This window comes from Trachemys scripta, chromosome 2, assembly GCF_013100865.1.
Source record: "Trachemys scripta elegans isolate TJP31775 chromosome 2, CAS_Tse_1.0, whole genome shotgun sequence".
Classification (NCBI taxonomy): domain Eukaryota; kingdom Metazoa; phylum Chordata; order Testudines; family Emydidae; genus Trachemys; species Trachemys scripta.
Window position 1 is genome coordinate 143,258,495 of NC_048299.1, and position 24,616 is coordinate 143,283,110.

The window sequence follows — 24,616 nt, forward strand, 5'->3', positions numbered from 1 at the left end:
AAGCAGACTGAGGCGGGACTTGATGATAGTCTTTGAATATGTTAAGGACTGTTATAAAGAGATCAGTTGTGCTGTGTCCACGAAGGTAGAACAAGAAGCAATGGGCTTAATCTGCAGCAAGGGAGATTTAGGTTAGATACTAGGAGAAACTTTGTAATTATAATGGTAGTTAAACTCTGAACTAGGAGAGGAGGCTGTGGCATCACCGTCACGGGAGAGTTGTAAGACCAGGTTGGACAAACTTGTCTAAATTGACTTGGTCCTGCCTCAGTGCAGAGGCCCGGACTTGGTAACCTCTTGAGGTCCCTTCCAGCCCGACATTTCTCTGATTCTAGAAGAGCCCCATGAGTCCTGGCTCTGACAGAAGGATGAATGTAGAGCGGCCGGGGAAGGTGGAGTTTGTGGAGCCTGAGAAGAATGCAAGTATGGAGTGGGCCCGAAGGGGCTGTGGTAGGAAAAAGCCCAAGGAGGTAGCGGAGGTGGGTCTGAATAGACAGCCGGCTCACTACAGAGCCTTGGGCTGGAACCCAGAGGAGGGGGAGGGCCTGGGCTTCCCTGCCAGTGCCCAGGAATCTGGACTGAAGACCTGACATAAGGACACAGGACACTTGTTTGTTGGACTCTCTGTTACCCTGGAAGGGGTGAGACTGAATGTGACCTGGCTGGAGAGTTGGCTCGCAAAAAGAGGCAGAGCACTGGAGGGCTGCTAGACGGGGAGAGCTCACTATGGTAAGTCCCTTCTATACCCATCATCTGGGGAAAGCATGTTGTTAAGGGTTATGGCTTTACAACTCTTAGCTGGGCATGTGGTAGCCCAGGGGAAGCTAACCTGGCAAAACTGAGCTCTCTGTCTGCCAGACATTAACCCTGGTAAGGAGCCTTATTTTTCCCTATACCTGTGAACGCCACTTGGTGTGGGCCAGTGGAATTTTGCCAGGCTGGGGTTGCCAGGATCAGGGTTGCATCATAGGTCTGTCGCTAGGGTTTGTGTTGCTAATTGCTACATAGGGAGGGATGGTCCACAGGATGTGTGGTGAGCGAGGGCCATTTGAAGCGATAGTCAGCGTACGCCATATTAAACTCTGTGGCTAATGGATCCAGCTCTACACGGCTGATCTTGCAGAGGGTGGATTCTGCTGTTGGGAACCTTTTGATACTTTTTTAAAAATGGCCTTCTGTGCCTCAATGCTTGTGTGATGGGAAATGGCGTGACGCCTAAACTTGTATGGCAGATAGCACCACCAGAACCAGTGAAGCCAGCTCTGTAGGGCAGTGGGTAGCTTATATAGCAAGACCCTCTCCTGTAGAGACTGGGTCTTGGCCTTCAGCATTATTCAACCACCAGTACTAACATCCCATAAAAGGATCGAGTCGCTCTTTCAAGTGATGGGATCCTTGCTGCTGAGAGCCTGTTCTGAACCTTGCACATAACAGAAGAAAGGGTTATGAGAAAGCGGGCAGAGTGAGACAGTCTATTGGAGGCACTACGCCGGGAGTTAGGAGACCAGAGTTTGATTCCTAGCTCTGATAGCACCCTGCTGTGTGACCTTGGGCAAGTCACTTCCCCTTTCTATGCCTCAGTTTCTCCTCCCACCCTTTATCTGTCTTGTTTATTTAGCTCATAAGCTTTTCCAGGCAGGGACTACTTGCTGTGTATGTGTAGTGCTCAGCATAATGGGGCCCTGATTTTAGCTGGAGACTCCAGATGCTACTGTAATAGAAATAAGAGGATGTGGCAGGGCAGGCTTCCCTATAGCTCGAGTGTGTCGGAACTGCGTGGCAAATAACAAACGGGAGGCGGAAGCTGAGTCCGTGTTAGTGGGGTGGATGGCCCGAGGAAGTTTAAAGTTTAAAGAGACAAAGGGAATGACCAGGAGTGGGGCGCTCAGAGCACAGCTGAAGGCATGAGATGTGGTGGCCTTGGCTGGACAAGGCCTGGGGTAAACTTTGCAAAAGCACTTAAGTGATCTGGGAGCATGAATCTCAATGAAAGTCAATGGGACTCAGATGCTAAGAGACTATGAGCATCTGGGCCTAAGGTATTTAGGTGCCCACCTCCCATGAAAGCCATGGGAGTTAGGCACCTAAATACCTACCCTTGAGGTTCTGGGCCTTAAATCACTTTTGCAAATGAGACTTGGGCGTTAAGTAATTAGGAAGTTTTACCTCTTGTCTTGATTTGGATTATAGCCGACAGCAAAGGCCACCCCCCCCCACCCCCAACTGACTCGCTGCCCTCGATTAAAGGTGTGAGATGTAACAAGAACATGAGAATAGCAGCATCCAGACGTATCCTGCTCCTCCCTGCACAGTGAAAATATACACCCTCTCCCCTACCCTGGGCGGCTGTGGTGGGCGAGACTGGGATTCCCCTCTCAGGTCATAGCTATGCCTCCTCTCGCCCTGCTAGCCACAAGGCGTTTAGCTCACAGGGAAGCGGTTTGGTTTTTGTTTGGGAGGCTGATTCTTTTCAGGGGGAGGCAGAGGAGGCAGTTATCTACGCTCAGATCAGCCACGGGTAATTTCCTTCCTTGGGGTTGTCAAGTGGCGCCGATTTGAGTGCGGGAGATTTTTAACGAATGGGAACGAAAAGCCCCGCTGAAACACGAAGCACGGGGGCGGGGGGGGGGAGATGCTCCAGACAAACCTCCTCTCCCACGGCTTCCCAGCAAGGAAGTCTTGGCAGGGAAGAGTGACAGGGTGGGGAGTAGGAGGAACGCTCCAAAAAGGAACAATTTGAGCAATTTCCATCCCAGATGAGAGGCAGCTTCCCTTCCCGTGTGTGCTCACCACCACACAAAGCGGCACAGGAATATCTGGCATAGACTCCATCCCTCAAGCAGGAGGCCACCCCTGCTCTGATACAGTCCCAGAGCAATGCAGGGCACTTACCTGACAAAAAACAGATGCATCCCTATTATTTTTGTTTCCATGGTGCCTAGAAGTATCAACTGAGATTGGGGCCCTCTTGTGCTAGTTGCTGTACAGACATATAGGAAGAGACAGTCCCTGCCCTGCCCCAATGAGCAGGGACAAGATAAAGGAAGGAGCAGTGAATGGGAGGTATCATTATCTCTGTCTTATAGATGAGGTCTAGACCCTCAAAGGTACTTAGGCTCCTAACTTGCACTGACTTCACTTGAGGATTCAGGCCTGTGGCACATAAAACCATAGAATATTAGGGCTGGAAGAGACCTCACGAGGTCATCTAGTCCCACCCCCTGCTCAAAGCAGGACCAACACCAACTAAATCATCTCAGCCAGGGCTTTGTCAAGCCGGGCCTTAAAAACCTCTAAGTATGGAGATTCCACCACCTCCCTAGGGGAACCCATTCCAGTGCTTCACCACCCTCCTAGTGGAATAGTGTTTCCTCATATCCATCTGGGAGTAGAATTCAGATCTCCTTAATAGCAACACCATCTGTCTTCTCAAGTACATGTGACCTGTCCCCTTATAGTGGCTGATCCACAGAGGATAAGAGTCTACTATAGCTACCTGCTAGAGGAGTTATGACTTTACAGAGCTGGTCAGAAAAATGGATTTTCCATCCCACAAAAAACTGAGTTTTGACCAAAAAAAAAAAAATTCATCCTCAATTGGGATGAAAAACCAAAATGTTGAAATTTGGGGGGGTGGGGGATGAAATCCTGAAAAGAGAATCATTTTGGGTCTGCTGAAACATTTTGGTGGTGATAAATCAACATGCAGCATTTTGAATGTTCACCCTTTTTAACTTAAAAAAAAAATTGTACGTAAAAAAGAGAATTTCAAAACAAGAAGTCATTTTGGTGTGAAAACTCGCAACTTGTTGTCAAAATGGGATGTTTAGACATTTTTCAAAACATTTTTTCCAATTTTTGTAAATGAAATTTTGTCAAAATTGACACGATTCCGTGAAAAAATTTGGTTGAATCAAAATGGCATTTTCCAAAGGAAAGCTGTTTTGACAAAAATCTTCTGACAGCTCTATTTCTTTAGCTTAAGTTTTAGAGGTTTGTGCTTTTAGTGCTGGAGTTCCAGGTCCTCTGAGCCTAGGCAGACGAGAAAGACAAAGCGTGGGAGAAAGGAAGAATTATGTATCCACATTTTACAGGTGGGGACATGAGTTGCTGATAAATCAGAGTCCAGAGATAGATCCAAATCTAAATATGGATTTAGAAGCCTCATGTTTAGTATCTGGCTTTGAAAATGATGACCATGTTGCTTGCCCTGAAGAGGTCAGGGGCAAAGGTGGAGACATGCTTAATAGTGATCGATTGAGCGCTTTGAATCTATTTAGCTTAACAAAGAGAAGATTAAGGGGCGACTTGGTCACAGTCTATCATGGGGAGCAAATATTTAATACTGGGGTTTTCAGTCTAGCAGGGGAAGGTCTAACATGATCCAGTAGCTGGAAGTTGAAGCTAGACAAACTCAGACTGGAAATAAGGTGTAAACTTTTAGCGGTGAGAGTAATTAACCATAGGAACAATTTGCCAAGGGTCACAGTGGATTCTTCATCACTGGGACTTTTTACAAGCAAGACTGGATGTCTTTCTAACAGATCTGCTCTAGGAATTATTGGGGGGGCCTTCTCTGGCCTGTGTAATACAGATCAGACTAGGTGATCACAATGGACCTTTCTGGCTTTGGAATCCATGACAGGGGGTTTGGGACAGAAACACTATTCCAGGCGTCTGGGGTGAAGCAAAGGAGACCCGGCTGCCTGTAGGAGCAGATGAGCTGGATTGGCAGAGCAGGGTGGGTGTGAGGGCTCCAGATGAGCTGTAGGCAGGAGCAGAGCTGGGCAGTGCTTTAGGGATGCCAATTCTGTGAATGACGCCAGGTTGGTTAGGGGGCCTCCTTCCTCCCCGTTACAGGAGAGCAGTCCAGATCAGCCTGGCCCATCCTCCAAACACCCATCCCTGTCCTCCTTAGTGGCTAGAGAAGGGCAGGGCACAGGGCTCCTCTGATGGGGAAACCAGAGCCGGAGCTGCTTGGGCAGGTCCTGGGACACATCTGCTCTTCTAGGGGAGGAGTCATGGAGCATCTCAGGCTGTCCACGGCAGGAGAAAATAGGATGAACCCTGGTGTAGAGAGGAGACTGGCCAGGAGCCTTAAGGTCTTGGCGGAGGCTGGTCCTTCTCCATCCTTTTCCTGGAGCCAACAAGGTTGCCGGGTGCCAAGTGAGATGGGTATGAAGTAAGGGGAGGGGATGAGTGCTGGAGATAGGGTTGTAGGGGGCTCTATGGTGTTCAGTAACATGGGTAGCTCCCCCCCCCACCCTAGGAACTGGTCATCATGCCCCTTGTCACTCACCCAGCCACATCAGCACCGGGGATAGGTCTGGGGTAGGGGGCACAGGCCACGTAGGGTTCCCACTAGGCAGAGATTCCCAGAGCTTTTCACTGGGCAGCCCCCTTTGTAGTTCCATGTCCCATGCACGCCCACCTTTTTCTCCCCTCTCCTTCCCAGCCAAGCCCTGCCCCCAAGACCCCTACTTGGCTCTGCCCAGCCCCCTTGCTCTCTCTCCTAGCATGCTGCTCCCTCAGGACATGATCCCTACCAGGCTGCACCTGCTGACTCCATCTGGTGGCTTCAGCTGCTTCCTCCATGTTGCAGCTGCCCACCCACCACTGCTGCCCAGCACTGGGGGCATGTGCAGGGTAGCAATGGGTCCTAAGAGGCGGGCTCACTCTCCAATCCTTCCCCTTGTGCACCGGCTGCCTCCTGCTCCTCGGCAAGTAGCAAGGACGTGGGACTGTCTGACTTCACATCAGGTCCTCGTGCGCCCCCGATAACCTCCTGCGGCACCCCACAGTTTGAAAACCTATGCCCTCGGGGATCAAGCCATGGTGCTAACATAGCTCTGCTGAGCAAAAGGGGAGGAGGGCAGGATACAGGCTACCGCTGATGGAGTGGCTGAGATGAGACTGTTGACCAGGGCTACGTTGATCAGATTACTGGGGACAGAGCCCTGCTCGTGATCGGGAAGGGGACGGGTGCTGGCGGCAGGGAAGGAGCTGCCCGTGGAAGGCAGGGGAATAAGGAAGTATCCCTACCTGCTTTGGGAGCAGCTCCTGGGTATGAAGTTCTTGGTTTGTGCCTTGTTTTCTCTAGACTCCACTTTTTGGGGGCATGGAGACGTTTAAGCAGGTGCATCTACAGATTAGAATGGTCACACAGGGACTTCCTCGACGCAGTGACTAGCATCCTGCCCTGCTCCCAGCCCTGGTGTCAGTGCAACCCTGGGGGCTGCAAGAAAGTCCTCCATCTCTCTTCCACTGGCTGCACCAAGGGCCTTGTGAAAAGGATCCATTCCTGGAGAGCTCTAAGCAACTCCTGGTGCGGCAGAGGGCGCTCCTGCCCCAGCTCTTCCCGCAGCTCCAGCTCACACAGATTGCTCCTTTAACTTTCTGTGTCCAGAGGCATTGCAACGAAAGGCGCTGGGCGAGGCTTTCAGGAAGCTGCTCCACGCTGAGCTGGAAAGGGCCATAAGGAAGGGCCAAAGGGGGTGGGGGGAGGGAATTAACCTCTGACTAAAGTGCTGGAAGCCTGTGATGAATGAACTGTGTCAGGGCGGCAGGCAAAGCCCAGCCTGAGAGTGGAAAGGTGTCTAGACCAAACAGCTGGTCTAAGAGCTATCCAGTGCCATGTGGCAGCTGGGAAAGAGATATAGGGGGCAAGCCTGGATTCCTGATGTTCTACCAAACCTCCCTTATCCCAGGGGACAGCCTGGAGGATAATAGCGGCTTTTAAAATCGGAGTGAATTCTCTCAGGAAAAAATGGGAATAAAACACTGAAAAGATCTTTATAGGTTCAGTTCAATTCCTGCTACAGTGGTCACAGACCGTCCCTGTGACGTCCCAGGGCAGAGACCCAGTACAAGGCCATGAACCACTTAAGTACTGTTTAACAGACCTAAGCCACATATGGGCCATGTGCTGGTCCCACTGCCCAAGGGAGAATTTCACCTTGTCCGGGAAGCAAATTGGTATCTAATTGTCCCTGGCTTTGAAAGACCATAGTGGGCTCTTGCATTAATAGGTAGTGGTGATGCGCAGTCAATACTTTAATATGGGGCTTCCTGTGAAATATACCATGACAACTCCATCCCCACCCCCAGCCCAGTTTCATAGGTTCCAAGGCCAGAATGGACCATTCATAGATTCATAGAAGATTAGGGTTGGAAGAGACCTCAGGAGGTCATCTAGTCCAACCTCCTGCTCAAAGCAGGACCAATCCCCAACTAAATCATCCCAGCCAGGGCCTTAAAAATCTCTAAGGATGGAGATTCCACCACCTCCCTAGGTAACCCATTCCAGTGCTTCACCACCCTCCTAGTGAAAAAGTTTTTCCTAATATCCAACCTAAACCTCCCCCACTGCAACTTGAGACCATTACTCCTTGTTCTGTCATCTGCCACCACTGAGAACAGCTGAGCTCCATCCTCTTTGGAACCCCCCTTCAGGTAGTTGAAGGCTTCTATCAAATCCCCCCACTCTTTTCTTCTACAGACTAAATAAGCACAGTTCCCTCAGCCTTTCCTTGTCAGTCATGGGCCCCAGCCCCCTGATCATTTTCGTTGCCCTCCACTGGACTCTCCAATTTGTTCACATCCCTTCTGTAGTGGGGGGCCCAAAACTGGATGCAATACTCTGACCATCTAGTCTGACCTCCTGCATAGCAGAGGCCAGGAGACTTCCCTGAATTAACTCCTGTTTGCACTAGAGCAGATCTTTGAGAAAAACACCCCATCTTGACTGAAATGCTGCCAGTGATGGAGAATCACCCTGGGTAAATTGCTCAAGTGGTGAATTACCTACGTGCTGAGTACTTCACTGGAGCGACCCCCATGTACACCAGCGAAGGAGCTGGCCCATTGAGCACAAGTGAAGATGCCCTTAAAACAGTTCATCTCACAGGAGAGGATGAATGGTCCGGGCTTAAGGCACCAGCCTGTACCCTGGGAGGCCTGCATTCAATTCTCAGCTCTGCTGCAAGCATCCCTGGGCATGTCCCTTAGCCACTCTGGGTCTCAGTTCCCTGTCTGTACAATGGGGATCAGAGCACAGGGATGTGTGAGGATAAAGACATTTACCCGCTAATTTGGAGGTGCTCGGATACTAGGATATGGGAGGGGAGGGTGTTAGATAGGAGTGGGAGGGGACATTTTGCCAGATCCTGGGGTTTGAAATAATCCCTGCCACTGGGCTCTCACTCTCCATCAGCATCACGGAGAGAGAATCATGTCTGGCTCTCCGATCAAGGCAGTTTCTGTAACGCTGTCCTATTCCTGCCCTTAAGCAATGCCTCTTGCGGGCGCCAATGTCAAAAAGTGACAGGAGGGGGGCTTCCGAAGGGGTGGGGTAATGTGATTTCATTGGCAAAGGGAGGGGCCGCAGGAAATACGGGATGCTTGGCTAGCATTTTGAGAAGGAGCCGTCGTAAAGATGTTTACTCTCAAAAAGTACTTAATTCAGTCACGGCATCGGGAAAATGTTTCCATTCACCGTGAGAACTGGGGCTGGGGTCTGGGGGCAGCTGCCAAGTGCAGGCAAAGCAGAGCTGGTTCTAACCCAGTCCTGGCACTGACATCGTTTAGGGTAACCAAAGAGCTGCTAGAGATCGCTAGAGCGCAGCGTGCCCCTCATGGGTCCCTATGCTAGGGGCTGCCTGGGGATGGGGGAGCTCCCCGTCCAACAACGGGCTCTGTTGGCTCTTCGCCAGCTTGGGAGGGAAACCACAGCTGAAGAGCTGCAGCTGCTTTCTGTTTTCTCATGCCACTCAGGGGAGCAGGGGCCTCGGAGACTCTGGCCCTTGATTTTAAATGTGAAAGCAGCAAGAGTTTGGTTTTTTTGTTCTTGAGCTACAAGGGCAGGGGGGGTTGAATCAGCCTGGTAACAGTCCGTGTTTGCAAGGAGGGACATGCTGACCCCACAGTAAAACAGCCACCATCTCCAAAGCCGGCACTGGTACCAGGATCCTTTAAAACACCGAACTCTTCCTCTGGAGCTAAAGGAAGACCCAGTGACGGCTCTGTTCTTTCGAAAGTGCAGCCAGCCATCAGAACTGGATCATGCACACTCTGCATAGTGCCCAGTCCTGGTCCCACTGAGCTCAGTGGCAAACATCTCCCATCAGCACGTGCAGGATTGGGACCTTGCCGTCCACTGAAATGGGTGGAAACTGGATTGGTTCCAACAGGGCCGATCAGTTCTAGGGTTTGTCTCCCAGGAGCGCCTGTAGGGCTTGGATGTGGTCAGAGCCGCATTGTGCCAGGCGCTGCACAGACACAGCGAGAGAGATGCTCACACTAAATAGACAAGGGCAGGGCATGGGAAACAGAGCCGGTGCCTTGTCCCAGCTCACAGGCAGGGCTGGAAACAGACCCAGGCCTCCCATGACCGAGCTATGGCCACAGTGCACATGGCTACTACCGCTTCGCTTCCTTGTAGCCTTTACTATCCTGCCAGCCTGGTTGGCACCTTCCTTTCCAAGGCCAGTGAGTTTCAAGGGGAAGCTGAGGCAGAGGAAAGTCCCTGGGGGTCCACCCAGGGTGGTGGCTTTACCGCTCATATGGCTCAAAAACGCTTGGCCGGGTTGTCCTCAAACTTTGCAGCAGGGCCCCTTTTTCCCTGCCCCGACCCCCTGGTCTCTGAGCCTGAGCCCTAGTGGGGGCTAAAGGGGGACGTGTGCCGGGCCATGCGTGGAAACGGGAGGATCCCCCCCCCCGGAGCCCCTTGTGGAGCAGCCAGGGGGCTGGGGGAGGCCGAGCCCCCAGGGCACCGACTTGCAGCGAGGTAGGTGGCTCTGGCTGCTCTGCAAAGCGGCGGCTGCTTCCCTCCTCCCCCCGCCTTCTCCCCGCCCCAGCCCTTGTCTCCTCCCTCCTCGCCCCGCTGCCGGTGCCTGCCAAGGGGATGGCGCGGAGCTGCCTGACATCACACGCCGGGGATGGGGGAACGACCACACAGCCCCTGCCGCGGCTGCCTTCAAAAGCGGCGGAGGCGGCTCCCGACTCGTCCCGCAGTCCGGGCAGGCGCAGGGGCCGGCGGGCGAGACTTGGGCAAACTTCTTGCGCGCCAGGGAGCGCAGCCGGCGAGGGAGCGCGCAGCCTGGGGGCTCCCGCGCTGATGCGCCCCGGCCCCGATGGGGGCTTCTGAGCGCGGGGAGCCGAGGCTGCAACCGAGCCCGGAGAGCGGGGCGCTCCCCACCCCCCTCGGATTTGCTCTTTAGAAGCCCCCCCCGCAGCCTCATTTGGGGGCCCCAAGCCATGGACAGCCCCGAGGGCTACTCGGTCCAAGCCACCGCGGCCATCGCTGCCATCATCACCTTCCTCATCCTCTTCACCATCTTCGGCAACGTGCTGGTGATCATCGCCGTGCTCACCAGCCGGTCCCTCAAGGCCCCCCAGAACCTCTTCCTGGTGTCCCTGGCAGCGGCCGACATCCTGGTGGCCACCCTCATCATCCCCTTTTCCCTCGCCAATGAGCTGATGGGCTACTGGCACTTCCGGAAGACCTGGTGCGAGATCTACCTGGCCTTGGACGTTCTCTTCTGCACCTCCTCCATCGTGCATCTCTGCGCCATCAGCCTGGACCGGTACTGGTCCGTCAGCCAGGCCATCGAGTACAACTCCAAGAGGACCCCCAAGAGGATCAAGGGCATCATCCTCATTGTGTGGATGATCGCGGCCTTCATTTCCCTGCCTCCCCTCATCTACAAGGGGAACAAGAAGGACAGCCAGGATGGCAGGCCGCAGTGCAAACTCAACGAGGAGGCGTGGTACATCCTCTCCTCCAGCATCGGCTCCTTCTTTGCCCCCTGCATCATCATGATCCTGGTCTACCTGCGGATTTACTTTATAGCGAAGCACCGGACCCGGCAAGGCTCCAGGGGCAAGAAGTCCAAGGCTGAGAAGAAGGGGACATCTAAGAAAATCACTGGCCCGACCTCTGAGACCTCTCCCCAGCAGCTGAGTGAAAGGGAACCCAATGGGCATCAGGTGCCCAATGAGGATAGTGACCAGCCGGCGACCCCTACGCTCCCTGCCCACAGGACGTCTCTCCTGAGCCTGGAGGAGGAGCAGCAGCAGCTGCCGCCATCTGCCACTAACCCTTGCCAGCCCCAATCGGAGAAGAAAGAGTCTTCTGGCTCCAGTCCGCTGGAGCGCTCCCCGCACTGCAGCCTCAAGCAGCGCAACGGGCACCCCCAGAGCTCTGTCAAGGGCATGGAGACCCTGGCCACTGCCAAGGGGGAGGTGCTGCTGGTGAGGAGGGTGAAGACCCTGAGTGCCAACCCTTGGAAGAGGAAGACCCACCTCAACCGGGAGAAGAGGTTCACCTTTGTCCTAGCCGTGGTAATCGGGGTCTTTGTCCTCTGCTGGTTCCCTTTCTTCTTTCTCTATAGCCTGGGGGCCATCTGCCCAGAACTCTGCAAGGTCCCCAACAGCGTGTTCCAGTTCTTCTTCTGGATTGGCTACTGCAACAGCTCCTTGAACCCTGTGATCTACACCATCTTCAACCAGGACTTCCGCAAGGCCTTCCGCAAGATCCTCTGCAGGCAGGGGACTCAGACTGCCTGGTGAGAGAGCAGAGGGGAGGTGGGAGACTGTAGGTTGAGGTGTGGGGGTGAGGGTGGGGGGGGAATAGTGGCAACATTCCACCGATGCTATTTAAAACACGTCTATTTATTCATCAGCTTTTGTGTTTGCAAAGAGTGGGGATGGGCAGTGGATACAAAAGACTGTTTTAAAGACTGTTTTGGATCAGCCTTTTTATATTTCCTGCAAACGAGTTAAAACCCCGGCCCGTTTGCCAATGTATTTTCTACCAAGCTGGGGAGCCTTTAATGTGCATGCCATTCATATGGGTGGGATGAGAAAAACTCTCTTCCCACCAACTCTGCAGAGGAGAGTATGTGTGACCTGCCTTCCAGGTAACTACAAGAGAGTCTCCTGCCAGTCTCTCTTCCTTCTTTCTGTCTCCCATTGGAGGTTGGAGTGGTTAGACTCAGAAAGAAATCTGACCCGGGCCACACTTTCTCTCTGCTTAGGAAGGCAAGGGCCAAATTTGATGCTGGTCACAGCTGCATTGTGCCCTTTTATGCCAGCTGTGTGGTGGGTCACAAACATGTACAGAGCTCATGTGATTATGGAGGTTTAATGCAGTAAAGGTTTCAGTCTGTGTGGGCCAGATTCTGCTCTCGGCTTCACTGGGGTAATTCTCGCTAAATCACAGGGCCAGGGTTCACCGATTCCTTCATACTGGGACCCCCATGGAACTCTTCTGCAATGGAGCTGGGATCTAGCTCAGACATGTCTCTCCCATTTAGCAGCATGGGGATGGTGGGGTGGTTGTCAACCCCAGATTGAGAACCCATGCCATAGGATTTCTGGGTGACAGTTCCCAGTGTGGGGGCCCTAGTGCGGACAAGGCTCCCGTGACAGCCTGTGCTTTTAACACCATGTCAGCATGACCTCCTGTGAGCATGGGGTTAAAAGGTCAGTGGTGGCAGGTGCAGTGTCTACGCCAGGGCTCCCACTAGTGGAGCTGCTAGCAAGGGGGGGAACTTGGGGAGGGACAAGCTGGTATGGACACAAGGGTTTTTATAGGATTGACGCACTTGGGACCGAGAGGAGAGTTTGGGCGTGAGGATTTTCCTTCCTTGGTTCCTTTTTTTTTATGAAAAGAAGAATTCTTTCTTTTTTCCTCCTTTCTTTTTGCTCAGCCCGTACAACGTACACCCCCCTTCCCTGTATCTACCCCAGTCCGTCACCTTTCTACAGAATTCAGAACAAAGCATGCGGTCAAAGTCGCTCACAGATCCTGGAAACAGACAGAATCTGGCCCCATTCTCCAGGATGCCGAGTCTTCTAGGACTCAAATTTGCTTGATAGCTTCTGTCATTACCTCTAGGATCTGTAGCTCCTTCAGCAGTTTGTCTCTCTGATGTTTGTCTCTTCTCCCCCTCCCCCAAACGCATACTGAGCTCTCCAAAGCAAATAGTATCTGTTTGCAAGGAACAAAAGTATTCAATCAAAGCATCTATGGTATGAATGCAAGTGGGAAAGAGAAGGTGGTTAATCAAGGATGTGTTAGTAGCTTTGATACGGTGTTTCTAAGCCTGAATCGTTCTTTTAAAAACGACACAACAGCCTAATTTTGCACATCAGAATGGGAGCTGTGAGCAGGAGACATCTTTCTGGTTCTCACTCCTTGGCCATTGTGGGAGCTTTGTGTCATTTCCCCCTTAGACCCGTGTTTAATAAGATCATACCACCCCCTCACAGCAGGGATGGGATCTTCTTTCCCGGGTCTCTCTGTCACCCATACAAACTCTGGGTACAGCGTCAGCTGCCTGGAACTCTGCAAAAGTGGGATCCAGAACCAGTAAGAGTTGACACTTGCACGGAGCTTTTTAAATCCGTAGAACTCTAAGCACTTTACAAGCCTGAGTGAGCCTCATTTTACAGGGGGCAAAACTGATTCTCAGGGGAGGAAGTAACTTGCCTATGGTTCAGACACCAAGTGGGTGTCAGAGATGAGAAAAGAACCCAGGCGTCCTGATTCCCAGTCCAGTGGCCTGACTAGTGGGAAAAAAACCCAGGCATCCTGACTGCCAGTCCTGTGCTCTTTTAGTGTGGACCATTCTGGCTCCAATTGGTTATTGAAATTACAATTAGCCAGTGCTGATTTTAAAGTATCTTGTTACCACTTATGGACTCCACATTGAAATGCAGCGTTCTCCCCGCTTTCCAAGCAGTCTGTGGAGAGATGAAAAATAGCGGGGGTGGATTTTTGCCCCTGACCCTGTACACGGAAGAGAGTTGAGGAAAACCTATAACATCCAGTGGAAGTGAGGAGGAGGTTTGCTGTCTCCGAACCTGTCACCTGCAGGGGCAGTGGGATGACGCATGCCACTTGGGCTGCCTGTGTTTTGCCTCTGGCTGCATGTGGTATTGCAACATGGGGTGGGTTATGGTGGGCGTGGGCTCTCTTTGGAGCTGCTGTGAGTCTCTGTGCCCCGTAACCATATCCCCGTGAATGGCAGGAGTTGTGTTTTCTCCCGCTGTAGTGTGTGTGGAATGATGTTGATGAAAAGTCTTGAGATATTTTAACAATAAAAGATATTTTGTAATAAGCGAGTGTGTGTACTGTCTGAGGGCCATAATAACGCTTAGCACTCTCCAGCTATTGACTGTGTAGCAATAACCTCGAGACGGGACATGGGGCGTAATTAGGTATCAGGAGCCCCATTCTGCAGCTGGGAAAACTGAGGCACAAAGAGACCGTATGACTTGCCCATGGTCACCCAGTGAGTCAGCGGCATAGCTGGGGATAGATTCATAGATGTTAAGGCCAGGAGGAGGGACGATTATGATCAGCCACTCTGATCTCCCGCATAACCCAGGCCAGAGGCTCTCGCCCAGGGGTGCCTGTATCATGCCACATGACTTGTGATTGAACTAGAGCAGATATTTTAGAACAGAACCCAGGAGTCCCGGCTGCCAACCCTGGGCACAGTTCCAGGCTGCTCCTCAAAACCAGACATGTTTTTTTAAGCCCTTTAAGAATGTGCAATTAAGGGGGTGAAATCCTGACCCTGTTTTGCTATTGACTTCACCCTCTCAGCTGGGGCATTCAAGCCTAGGTCAGCTTGAGGGACATGGCATGGGCTTCATGGGCTGCCAGGACTCTGCCCTTTGCAGCATTGCCATCTAGGGCGATCAATAGGGGGCTCGGTGATAGGGCTACACAAGGTACTGGCGGGGGTTCTAGCTCCCCACCACGCTTGCCAGCGCTGGGGAGTTCACACGCTTTCCCCAGGCTTGGCAAGAGAGGGGCTGGCTAGATCCCAGATGGGAGAGGGGCTCTGTGGTCATGTGGTCTGTGCTGGCACCAGGGAGATCCAGGGCTAATCACCAGGGCCCGAGCAGTGCGTTCTGGAGCCGCCGCAAAGCTGATGACTCATTCTCTCTGCTCTGGCAGTTGGAGCTGGGAAGGAAACAACTCTCCAGCAAACTCTACCCTTGGGGCCGCAGGACTGGAGCAGGAGGCCAAGCGAACCTCTTCGCCAGAGCTGGGCTTGGATATCTCTTGCAGGGGGGTCTCCTCTGAGGGCCCCATTTTCCTGCGCTCCTAAGGGTGACCCCAAACTCTCTCCTGTGCCCCTAACACACCTGCAAATCTAAAGCGCCTCCATTGAAATCAGCCAAGGGATAGGGGTGTCAAACAGCAACCTTGGGTTCTTTTTTTAAATAAAGGTTGAAGTCAAATTAACTCAAACTACATCTCTAGTGGACCGACTCTGTTACTAATCCAGCTACATACAGTCTAGAAATGCTCCTGAGTTCCCACTGTAAATGATTCGGAGGCTCCAGGTCCGTGATGGGCTATAAACCCCAAGCCTTCCCCCCGAGCACCACGCGCGTGACCTTTTTCCCGGGGCTGGTTTATTTATTGAAAGCTCCGCCAACACATTTTGGCTGCTTGATAAACGACTCTGCGACCCAACATGGGAAGCGGGCAGCAAGGCTGGATGAGAAGAATGTTCACGGCGAGGAATAGAACAAAATGTTTTTTTGGAAGGCCAAGATAAAGTTATTTATGGAATCGCATGGAAAAAATAAAAAATAAACAAAAAATAATCCGCTCCAAGGCGCCACCTGGCCCATGTACAATATCAGCCCCTGGTACTGCACACAGACCCATAGACTACCTAATGCCATGTACGCCTGACCTTGTTGTAGTAGGACACAGAGGCTTCAACCGGGTTAGCCCCTCTATGTGCTGTGTTCACACAGACTGGAAGACAGCCCTTGCCCGGAAGAGCTTCCAGTCTAAACTGGATGGAGGGGAAATGCCAGCACAGAGAGATGGAGATTTGCCCTAAATCAGTGGCACAGACTGGAACAAATCTGATGCCCTAAGTCCCTATGCATTAGCCCACACTGCCTCCCATCCCAATGGTCTGTGCGTGCCCCTTTGCTGCTGAAGTCATTGCTGGTCTGGTTCTGAATGTGGCCATATTGTGTTTTATGGTGGTGGGACACAGGGTATGTCTAACAACAGTTGGGAGCGTGCTTTCCGGCACAGGGAGACAGAGCCATGCTAGCAGCATTGCTATGCTGGCATGGGCTAGTTCTCTAAGTCCGTACCCACGCGGTCACGCGGTTTGTACCGGGGTGGCTAGCCCACACCACTGCCCAGACGGCTGCAGCCACACTATTTTCACGGTGCTAGGTTGAGCAGAGCGAGCGCGTATCTGTCTTCCGCGCGCCCAGCCGCTGAGAAGACGTTCTTGCTGACAAGGTAACAGACAATGAGTGGGCCTGTAAGGCCGTCACTGTGCCTCCCGTCCTGCTCCGGATGCCTCTCGCACCTTCTATCACCCAGCTGTTGAATAGTCCCTGGTCCTCATCCACCGAACACCCTTGGCTGCCCACTCCTGCCTGCCACAGGCTCCTGACTTCGTCCATCATGAGCCCTCTGGCTCGCCTGCTGCCAGCCCTCCCTTCTCTTTGGCCGTCACACTGTCCCTGGCTTGAACTCTTCTCCTGGGTCCTCGAGTCTTGTTTAGCATGGGCCTGATTTTCCTTTAACTTAAATTGCAAATTAGGATTAACTCAAGTAAAATCGATGGAGCTTCACTCAGTGCATGGCCTCTGCATGTTGTGGTCATGACATGCCGTCAGGGCTTGCACTATGTTTGTCATGTAATAACTAGATCTGGGCAGGAGAGCGAGACCCATCCCAGAATAGCCAGGTTCAGGGCAGGGACTTGAACCTGGGACTCCCACTGGGTTCCTGACCTAACCACTGGGCTATGGACACAGTTTCTCTCTGCCCCAGTGACTATGTCATTATTTATACAAAGAGGACCAGTTCCAAAAGGGAGAGATTCACAGCCCAAATAGTTTGGGAGCAAGGGGCTCACCTCAGGGCCTACCCCCTTCCCACCTGAATGCCATGACCAGTGTCAGGGCCGACTCCAGCTTTTTTGCCGCCCCAAGGGGCAAAGCAAAAAAAAAAAAGAGATAAAGCCACGATCGGCGGCAGCTCTACCGCGCCGCTTCATTCTTCGGTGGCAATTCGGTGGCGAGTCCTTTGCTCCGAGAGGGACTGAGGGACCCGCTGCTGAATTGCCGCTGAAGACCCGGACGTGCCGCCCCTTCCCATTGGCCGCCCCAAGCACTTGCTTCCGTCGCTGGTGCCTGGAGCTGTCCGTGACCAGTGTGCTATTCCTGGGGGATGGAGATGAAAAATCATTAGGTCCACAAATTCCCGACCGCCCATCGAGTTGGCCTTACTGGAGGTCAAATTCGCCCACAGCCCGTCACATGAACATACATTATCATCAGGACAAGGCAAAAGTTTTTTTAGATGAAAACTGCCTTTTGGGATGATGTACAACACATTGGTACAGTTTGAAATTTTCCAGTTTTTGCTACTCGTGGAGGGGCCTGGTTTTTTTTCATTTTTCCTTTCCCTGAGGTCGAAAGGGGGAAAGTGTGGGAAAATCCAAAAATGTGCCCTCTCGGTCCTGCTCGGTTGAAGCGGAAACAGACCATTTCATTTCCAAAGGTGCTACCACGCCATCGGGAGGCGTTCCCTTGCATTTGAAACCCTTTCCAGTTTGCTCTAACGAGGACGTGAACTCCATCCCCTGGCACACAACATTGCCCTGGGAGAATTCAGTGCTTGGAAAGACACCAGCCTGTTGGATGACTGGGATTAGTGGGCGGAGCCCAGGGACGCAACTGAAGGCCCCGCCCACTCAGGTCAGGGAGTGGCCACTCCACCTGGCTATCCACCTAGCAAAAACTGACCCAGCCGGGACAGGGGCGAAGTTCACAGAGTCAACCCAAAGGATACTCTGCAACTGACAGCTCTGCAGACTGACACCCTATCCCATTGCCTGCTCTAGGGAGCCGGTCCCGGCTGCAGGCTTTCCTAGGAGGAGTTAACTCCTGGAGCCTGGCAGGCAGAGCGCTCCTTCAGCAGGGAAGCACCCTGGGAATTGCTGCTCCCAGCCTCCAGCAGCTTCCCACACGCTGTGCAGGGTTTGCTCCGTTTTCCAGAGCAGGCGGGGCGCCTCCCCGATGCGGAGCCGGGTTCCCACAGACCTTAGCCGAGCCTCCGATCACCGGCGCGGCCCTGCCTCTCCCCTCTCGCCGTTGGCGCCGGGATGCAACTGTTATTTGCAGACATTATTAAGGGCTTCCCGACAACCAGGCCTCCGATGACTGGGAGATGGAGATTTAAGTGTCTGCGGTTCCCTCTCCATTTGCACCTCCCTCTCCCCTTCTCCATCCCCCTCTCTTCATCAGTGTCTCTTGACTCCCACTTTCCCCCTCTCCCCACATGTCTTTGTCTCTCCTTCTCCCCGTGGGACCATGCACTCGGCTCCTAGAGACCCACAGCCTCCCATCCCAGGCCAGGGATCCAGCCCCTGGGATCTGATGCTTTGGGCCGGGCCCTCTGGGTCAGGGTGATATTAATCAGCTGGAGGGGGTTTCAGAGAAAAGAAACAAGTGACCCAGGTGACCCGAGGGGGCGAGGGACGTGGCTGCCATCAGCCCTGGCCTCTTACCCCCGTGGTGATCTCTCTGCAGACAGTCTCTCTGCATCTCTACTTTCTCCCAGGATCCTCTTCCCTTGCGGAAGGCCTGGGGTGACCCCAGGCACTGGAGACCCAGAGCTGGATAAGAGGAAGTTGTGGTTTATGCCTGTGGCTGTTTCCAGGGTGGCCGTGTCGCACTGGGGAGTGTCCGGCACCATGGTTCTCTGGCAGGGGAAGGAGGGGGAGGCTGAAACCCATGGAGCCTGGGGAAACTTCAGTTCCTTCTTCAGGATTCCAGGCCAATGTTCCTTCCCGCTGAGCGAGCTCAGCCCTAGGGATCTCCACCTGGGGCTTACCAGATGCTAATCTCAATGCACATATTGCAGTGTGCTTAACCCACTGAGCACCACAGCTGCAGCAGTACCCAGCCGGGGGTGTGGTGGTTTGAATCCTGACATGCTGCCCCCATTGCATCTCATGCGAATCCCCAGGGAACTCTGAGACCATTGCTATCAAATCCAGGGTCACTTAGTACCTCTAACAGCCACAGCGATGGGAAGTGGTGAAAGCAGGAACATAGGTTTGCCAGAATGGCTTGATCCGCAGATCCAGCTAGTCCTGTCTCTGACAGTGCCCAGCACCAGCTGCTTCAGTGGAAGCTGCAAGAGCCCCTACACTGATGGGTCAACCTGCCCCCCGGGGAAGATTCTTCCTGACCCCTATTAGTTAGATGTTAGCTCATGCCCTGAAGCATGAGATTTTATATCTCCTATTGTTGTGCTTGTGAATTGTGGCTTGGTAGGCCACAATCTATGGCTCCGGGTAGATAGTAACTTGGAATCGGATAAAGAACAGGAGTACTTGTGGCACCTTAGAGACTAACAGATTTATTAGAGCATAAGCTTTCGTGGACTACAGCCCACTTCTTCGGATGCATCCGAAGAAGTGGGCTGTAGTCCACGAAAGCTTATGCTCTAATAAATCTGTTAGTCTCTAAGGTGCCACAAGTACTCCTGTTCTTTATCCGATTCCAAGTTACTATCTACCCGGAGCCATAGATTGTGGCCTACCAAGCCACAATTCACAAGCACAACAATAGGAGATATAAAATCTCATGCTTCAGGGCATGAGCTAACATCTAACTAATAGGGGTCAGGAAGAATCTTCCCCGGGGGGCAGGTTGACCCATCAGTGTAGGGGCTCTTGCAGCTTCCACTGAAGCAGCTGGTGCTGGGCACTGTCAGAGACAGGACTAGCTGGATCTGCGGATCAAGCCATTCTGGCAAACCTATGTTNAAATCTGTTAGTCTCTAAGGTGCCACAAGTACTCCTGTTCTTTTTGCGGATACAGACTAACACGGCTGCTACTCTGAAACTTGGAATCGGATGGTTCCCTGTCTGTGTCTGGATCATTGATCCATGGTGAAGGGGACCTTCCCCTGCTTTGTTCTTTCCCTTTGTGGCTTGCCTGGTGCTCAGCTGGGAGGCAAGGGACCAGAGCTCCTTAAGTGAGGCCCTGAGAGCCAACAGTGAGGTTCTGTTCTAAAGCCTATGAGAATCTTCCATTGACTACAGACCCCTGTGACATTTATTGATCTTGTCCACACAGCACTGGCTAGACTCCCAAAGTCCCATCCTAGCAGGCATAACACCTGGGAGTGGCGCCTCTCCTCTGGTTGATCCAAAGTCCCGCTCAGGGATCTGGATGGGGGCTTTAGCAGGGGAGACATGTGCAGGCAGGACCTGCTAGAAACACAAAGGGAAGGAGACTGAGGGGAAACTGTTCCATCAGGACTCAACTTCCTTGTGGGGAAAACAAAATGGCGGAGTTGGAGGTGGGACTGGGCTGCTGGATCTGAACTCTTTTCTCCAGCCTGGCCCACCTCCTGGTAGAATTTGTCTAGGAGGCCAACGCCAGCAGTCAGCCTGCTGCTAAGACACTCTGGGCAGCATGAGGGACATGTCAGAGTCACGCGCCTTCTCGAGGGATTCCGCCTCCCACCACCAGCTGGGAGGTCAGAGCTCAGAGAGCAAAAGGATTTCAGAGACCCTGAGAAAAATCTCCTGGTGCTAACATCTGGCAGGGAGCAGATGGTCTGGATGCATGTGAGAGATGCGGCTTCATGATTGGGGTGGGGATCCTACATGGCTTGGCGAGCAACAGCAGAGCTAGCCCATGTATATCTAACTTCGCAGCTATTGGCTCCAAGCTGGTGTATAGACATATCCTCAAGGTATGTCTACACTTTTTCTTTTTCTTTCTTTCTTTCTTGTAGCACTGGTCAAAAAAAATTTCAGCAGAAGAGTTTTGCATCAGAAAAATGCAGTTTCATCGCATGTGTGAATTTCAACGAAAGTTTTGATGGCAAAGCGTGGATGCGAATCCTTTTGACTCTCTCGCTTTGTTTAGATAATGTCAAAATAGTTCCTTTCGACATTATTGTTTGGATTAATGTTATTGTCTTTTCTACCATATTAAAATATGAATTTTACTATCATAGCATATATAGCACATATTTATTATGATCTTACATTTCATAGACTCATAGACTCATAGACTTTAAGGTCAGAAGGGACCATTATGATCATCTGGTCTGACCCCCTGCATGATGCAGGCCACAAAGCCGTCCCTACCCTTTCCCTTGACTCTGCTGTTGAAGTCCCCAAATCCTGTGGCTTAGAGACTTCAATTGGCAGAGAATCCTCCTGCTAGCGATCCCTGCCCCATGCTGCGGAGGAAGGCGAAAAACCTCCAGGGCCTCTGCCAATCTACCCTGGAGGAAAATTCCTTCCCGACCCCAAATATGGCGATCAGTAAAACCCCGAGCATGTAGGCAAGAGTCTCCAGCCTGACCCTTGTTAGCCATTATACTATTTACCTGCCATGGCACGCTGTTCCTTTGACTAAAATCATGTTTTTCCATTAAACCATTCCCTCCATAAACTTATCTAGCTTAATCTTAAAACCAGACAGGTCCTTCGCCCCCACCGTTTCCCTCGGAAGGCTGTTCCAATATTTCACCCCTCTGACGGTCAAAAACCTTCGTCTAATTTCAAGCCTAAACTTCCCCACGGCCAGTTTATATCCATTCGTTCTCGTGTCCACATTAGTACTGAGCTGGAATAATTCCTCTCCCTCCCTGGTATTTATCCCTCTGATATATTTAAAGAGAGCAATCATATCCCCCCTCAGCCTTCCTTTGGTCAGACTAAACAACCCGAGCTCCTCTATATAATGTTTTATACAAAATTGTAACATTTCAATAGTATGAAAACAAAATGATTCAGTGGTTCCAAATCCTATTTTTTCCTGAATTTCTGTGCCATGAGAAATTTTGAGTTTTTGTTCCAAATCGGAACTGAAAAAAATTTCAAAATGTCTAAATTCCCCGTAGGACGCAAATCCTGTTTTTGCTCTGCTCTACTTCCATGTTATTGATCATTTTAAAGGCTTGCCATCTTTGAATGTATGTGATAGGCTGTAATGGCTCCAGGGCTGTCAATTCCCATCAGAGACCTGGGGCCTGCTTTGCAGAGGGCCTGAGTGCTAACCCCCTGTAGTGAGGCAGTTACCTCGCTCCTAGGGGAAAAGGTAGGCTGATTGGGGAGGCGGCCACAGTTGTGGCAGGCCCTGATCTAAGGGCTAAGGGAGGAGCTGGTCAGTCTCACTCCAAGGCTGGAATGAGAAGGACCTGGCTGCCTGGGAGCACAGGGTACCTGAAGCAGAGCAGGGCTGGGGAAGGGCAAAAGGAGCTGGGGAGCTCCAGCCTGGCAACTCCCCAGGCTGAGGCCTTGCTAAAGGCTGAAGGTGGTACTGGGGCTGCAGAGGGGCAGTCCGGGGATAGGCAGAGGCAGCTGGTCCATTCCCCTTCCCAATGATGAGTGGCCATTACAGACTACAGTTTGACCTAGGGAGCGGGAGCTGGATGACGACTGGCAGTAGCCACTGAGGCAAGGTGGGTATAGGGGGTTGGGGTTCCCCTAGGAGGGGAGACCCAGTGTGTGCGGGTACTGCAGGGGGCAGAACCCCAAGGGAAAGGGCACCGGGGTCTGGGAGGGACATGGGGGCCTAATAGAATTACCATACTTAACAAATAAAAAAAGAGGACCCTCCATGGGGTCATGGCCCCGCCCATTTCCCACCCCCAGTCCGCCCCTTCCCCGCCCTAACTCCGCCCCTCCTCCCTCCCACTCCCAGCCACGCGGAAACCGCTGCCCGAGCACTACCGGCTTCACGGTTTCCCGGGCAGCCCCCAGACCCTGCGCCCCTGGCCGGCGCTTCCCCAGCGCAGCTGGAGCCCGGGAGGGGAAGCGCCCAGCCGGGGGCACAGGGTCTGGAGGCTGCCCAGCAAACCGTGAAGCCGGTAGCGCTTGGGCTTCGGGCAGCCCCCTTGCCTCCGGATCCTGCGCCCCTGGCCGGGCACTTCCTCTCCCGGGCTCCGGCAGCGCAGGGTCTGGAGGCATGGGGGCTGCCCAAAGCCCGTAGCGCTCGGCTCTTAAACAGAGCTGAAGAGTCGGGGAGGAGCAGAGCCGCCGCGGCTGGAGGCTCTGCTCCTCCCCTGACTCTTCGGCTCTGTTTAAGATCCGAGCTGCCCCAGCGCTACCGGCTTCGGGCAGCCCCCATGCCTCCGGACCCTGTGCCGCCGGAGCCCGGGAGGGGAAGTGCCCGGCTGGCAGCTGGGGTCCGGAGGCAAGGGGGCTGCCTGAAGCCCATAGCGCTCGGGCAGCTCGGCTCTTAAACAGAGCCGAAGAGTCAGGGGAGGAGCAGAGCTGCCGCTGGAGGGGAAGTGTCTGGCCGGCATTTTCCCGGACATGTTCGGCTTTTTGGCAATTCCCCACGGACGGGGGTTTGAGTGCCGAAAAGCCGGACATGTCCGGGAAAAAACGGATGTATGGTAACCCTAGGCCTAAGGCAAGTGAGACAGCGGCCACCAGGGGGCTCTGCGAGGCTGAGGAGCTAATTCCTGGACGACCAGCAGGAGGTGCCGCGGTGGTGAGTCAGAGATCTGCTACACGCCCCCTTAAGTGGAGTTGTTGGTGTGCAGCACTCCTGAAAATCAGTCCTATGGTTGATCAGGGACCAATGATACTCTGGGGGAGTTGTGAGGGTGCAGCACCTCTAAGAAACCAGGTGCTTGACTTTAGGTGAATTAGGTGCCTGACTTTAGCTCTTCACTTTTGGCAGGATTTGGCCCCCTTGGGGCAAAACTGGGTGACTGGGCAACAAAATGGCAGATAAAATTCAGTATTGATAAATGCAAAGAGATCTTGGAGTCATTGTGGATAGTTCTCTGAAAACATCCACTCCATGTGCAGCGGCAGTCAAAAAAGCAAACAGAATGCTGGGAATCATTAAGAAAGGGATAGATACTAGGACGGAAAATATCATATTGCCTCTATATAAATCCATGTGTAGCGAGGAGGTGTGGTTCCCCGCCGCCCCAGGGAGGAACGAGGCCCTCCATCCGCCAAAGTGGGCAGAGCCAGTGGAGCCTGTGCCCGCCCCACAGAGGTCAGGGCTCAGGACAGGAAGTACAAAAGCCCAACCCCAGAGCTCACTAGAGACCCAGCTGCTGGAGAAGCCAGACGCCTGTGACATAGCTCCTGGTGGGGAGACCTCGGCAATTGGTGGCCGACCCGAGGACTGGCCAGACCAGCCGAGGCCTGACACCGACCAGGCCCTGGAGAAGCAGTTAAGCCTGCCCGTCGCCAGTTACCCAGAGGAGCTGCCAAGCCTGCCGCTCACCGGGTACCCGGAGGAGCCCATGGTGCTGGATCCCTTGGAGGACACCGCCCGGACGCAGGTACCTCTAGAGGGGGAGGTAGGAAGTAGCCCGGGGGCAGCTGACCCTTGTCTGGCTGCAGCAGCCCTAGAGCCGATATCAGTGTGTTGTGGCCGGGATCCCCACTGACTCAGCAGCAAGTCTTCTGCTGCGGCTAGGGCCCGGGCTGGGACGCAGTAGAGTGGGTGGGCCTGCGTCCCCACTGCCACCCAATGTGCGGGTGGCATCTCCCCCTCTCCCAGGCCCTTTGGAGACAGGACCTGGGCTTGTTGCTTACCGGTTTGCTCA

At 53.1% G+C, this 24,616-nt stretch overlaps 2 protein-coding genes across 2 annotated transcripts in view; both read left to right on the plus strand.

Moving 5' to 3' along the window:
• The window catches only part of GPAT2 (glycerol-3-phosphate acyltransferase 2, mitochondrial), a gene marked incomplete at its 3' end in the record, with an annotated part of 184,346 nt that continues 159,730 nt past the window's right edge, over positions 1–24,616 (plus strand). The window contains 1 exon segment of the mRNA XM_034761708.1: positions 1–729.
• On the plus strand, positions 10,181–14,120 carry ADRA2B (adrenoceptor alpha 2B). The gene has a single exon (XM_034761714.1). It carries the CDS (start codon positions 10,255–10,257, stop codon positions 11,566–11,568), a length of 1,314 nt encoding a protein of 437 aa, XP_034617605.1. The 5' UTR covers positions 10,181–10,254; the 3' UTR covers positions 11,569–14,120.

Coding starts and splice junctions, on each gene's coding strand:
- ADRA2B (XM_034761714.1), top strand. CDS start 10,255: ATGGACAGCCCCGAGGGCTACTCGGTCCAAGCCACCGCGGCCATCGCT.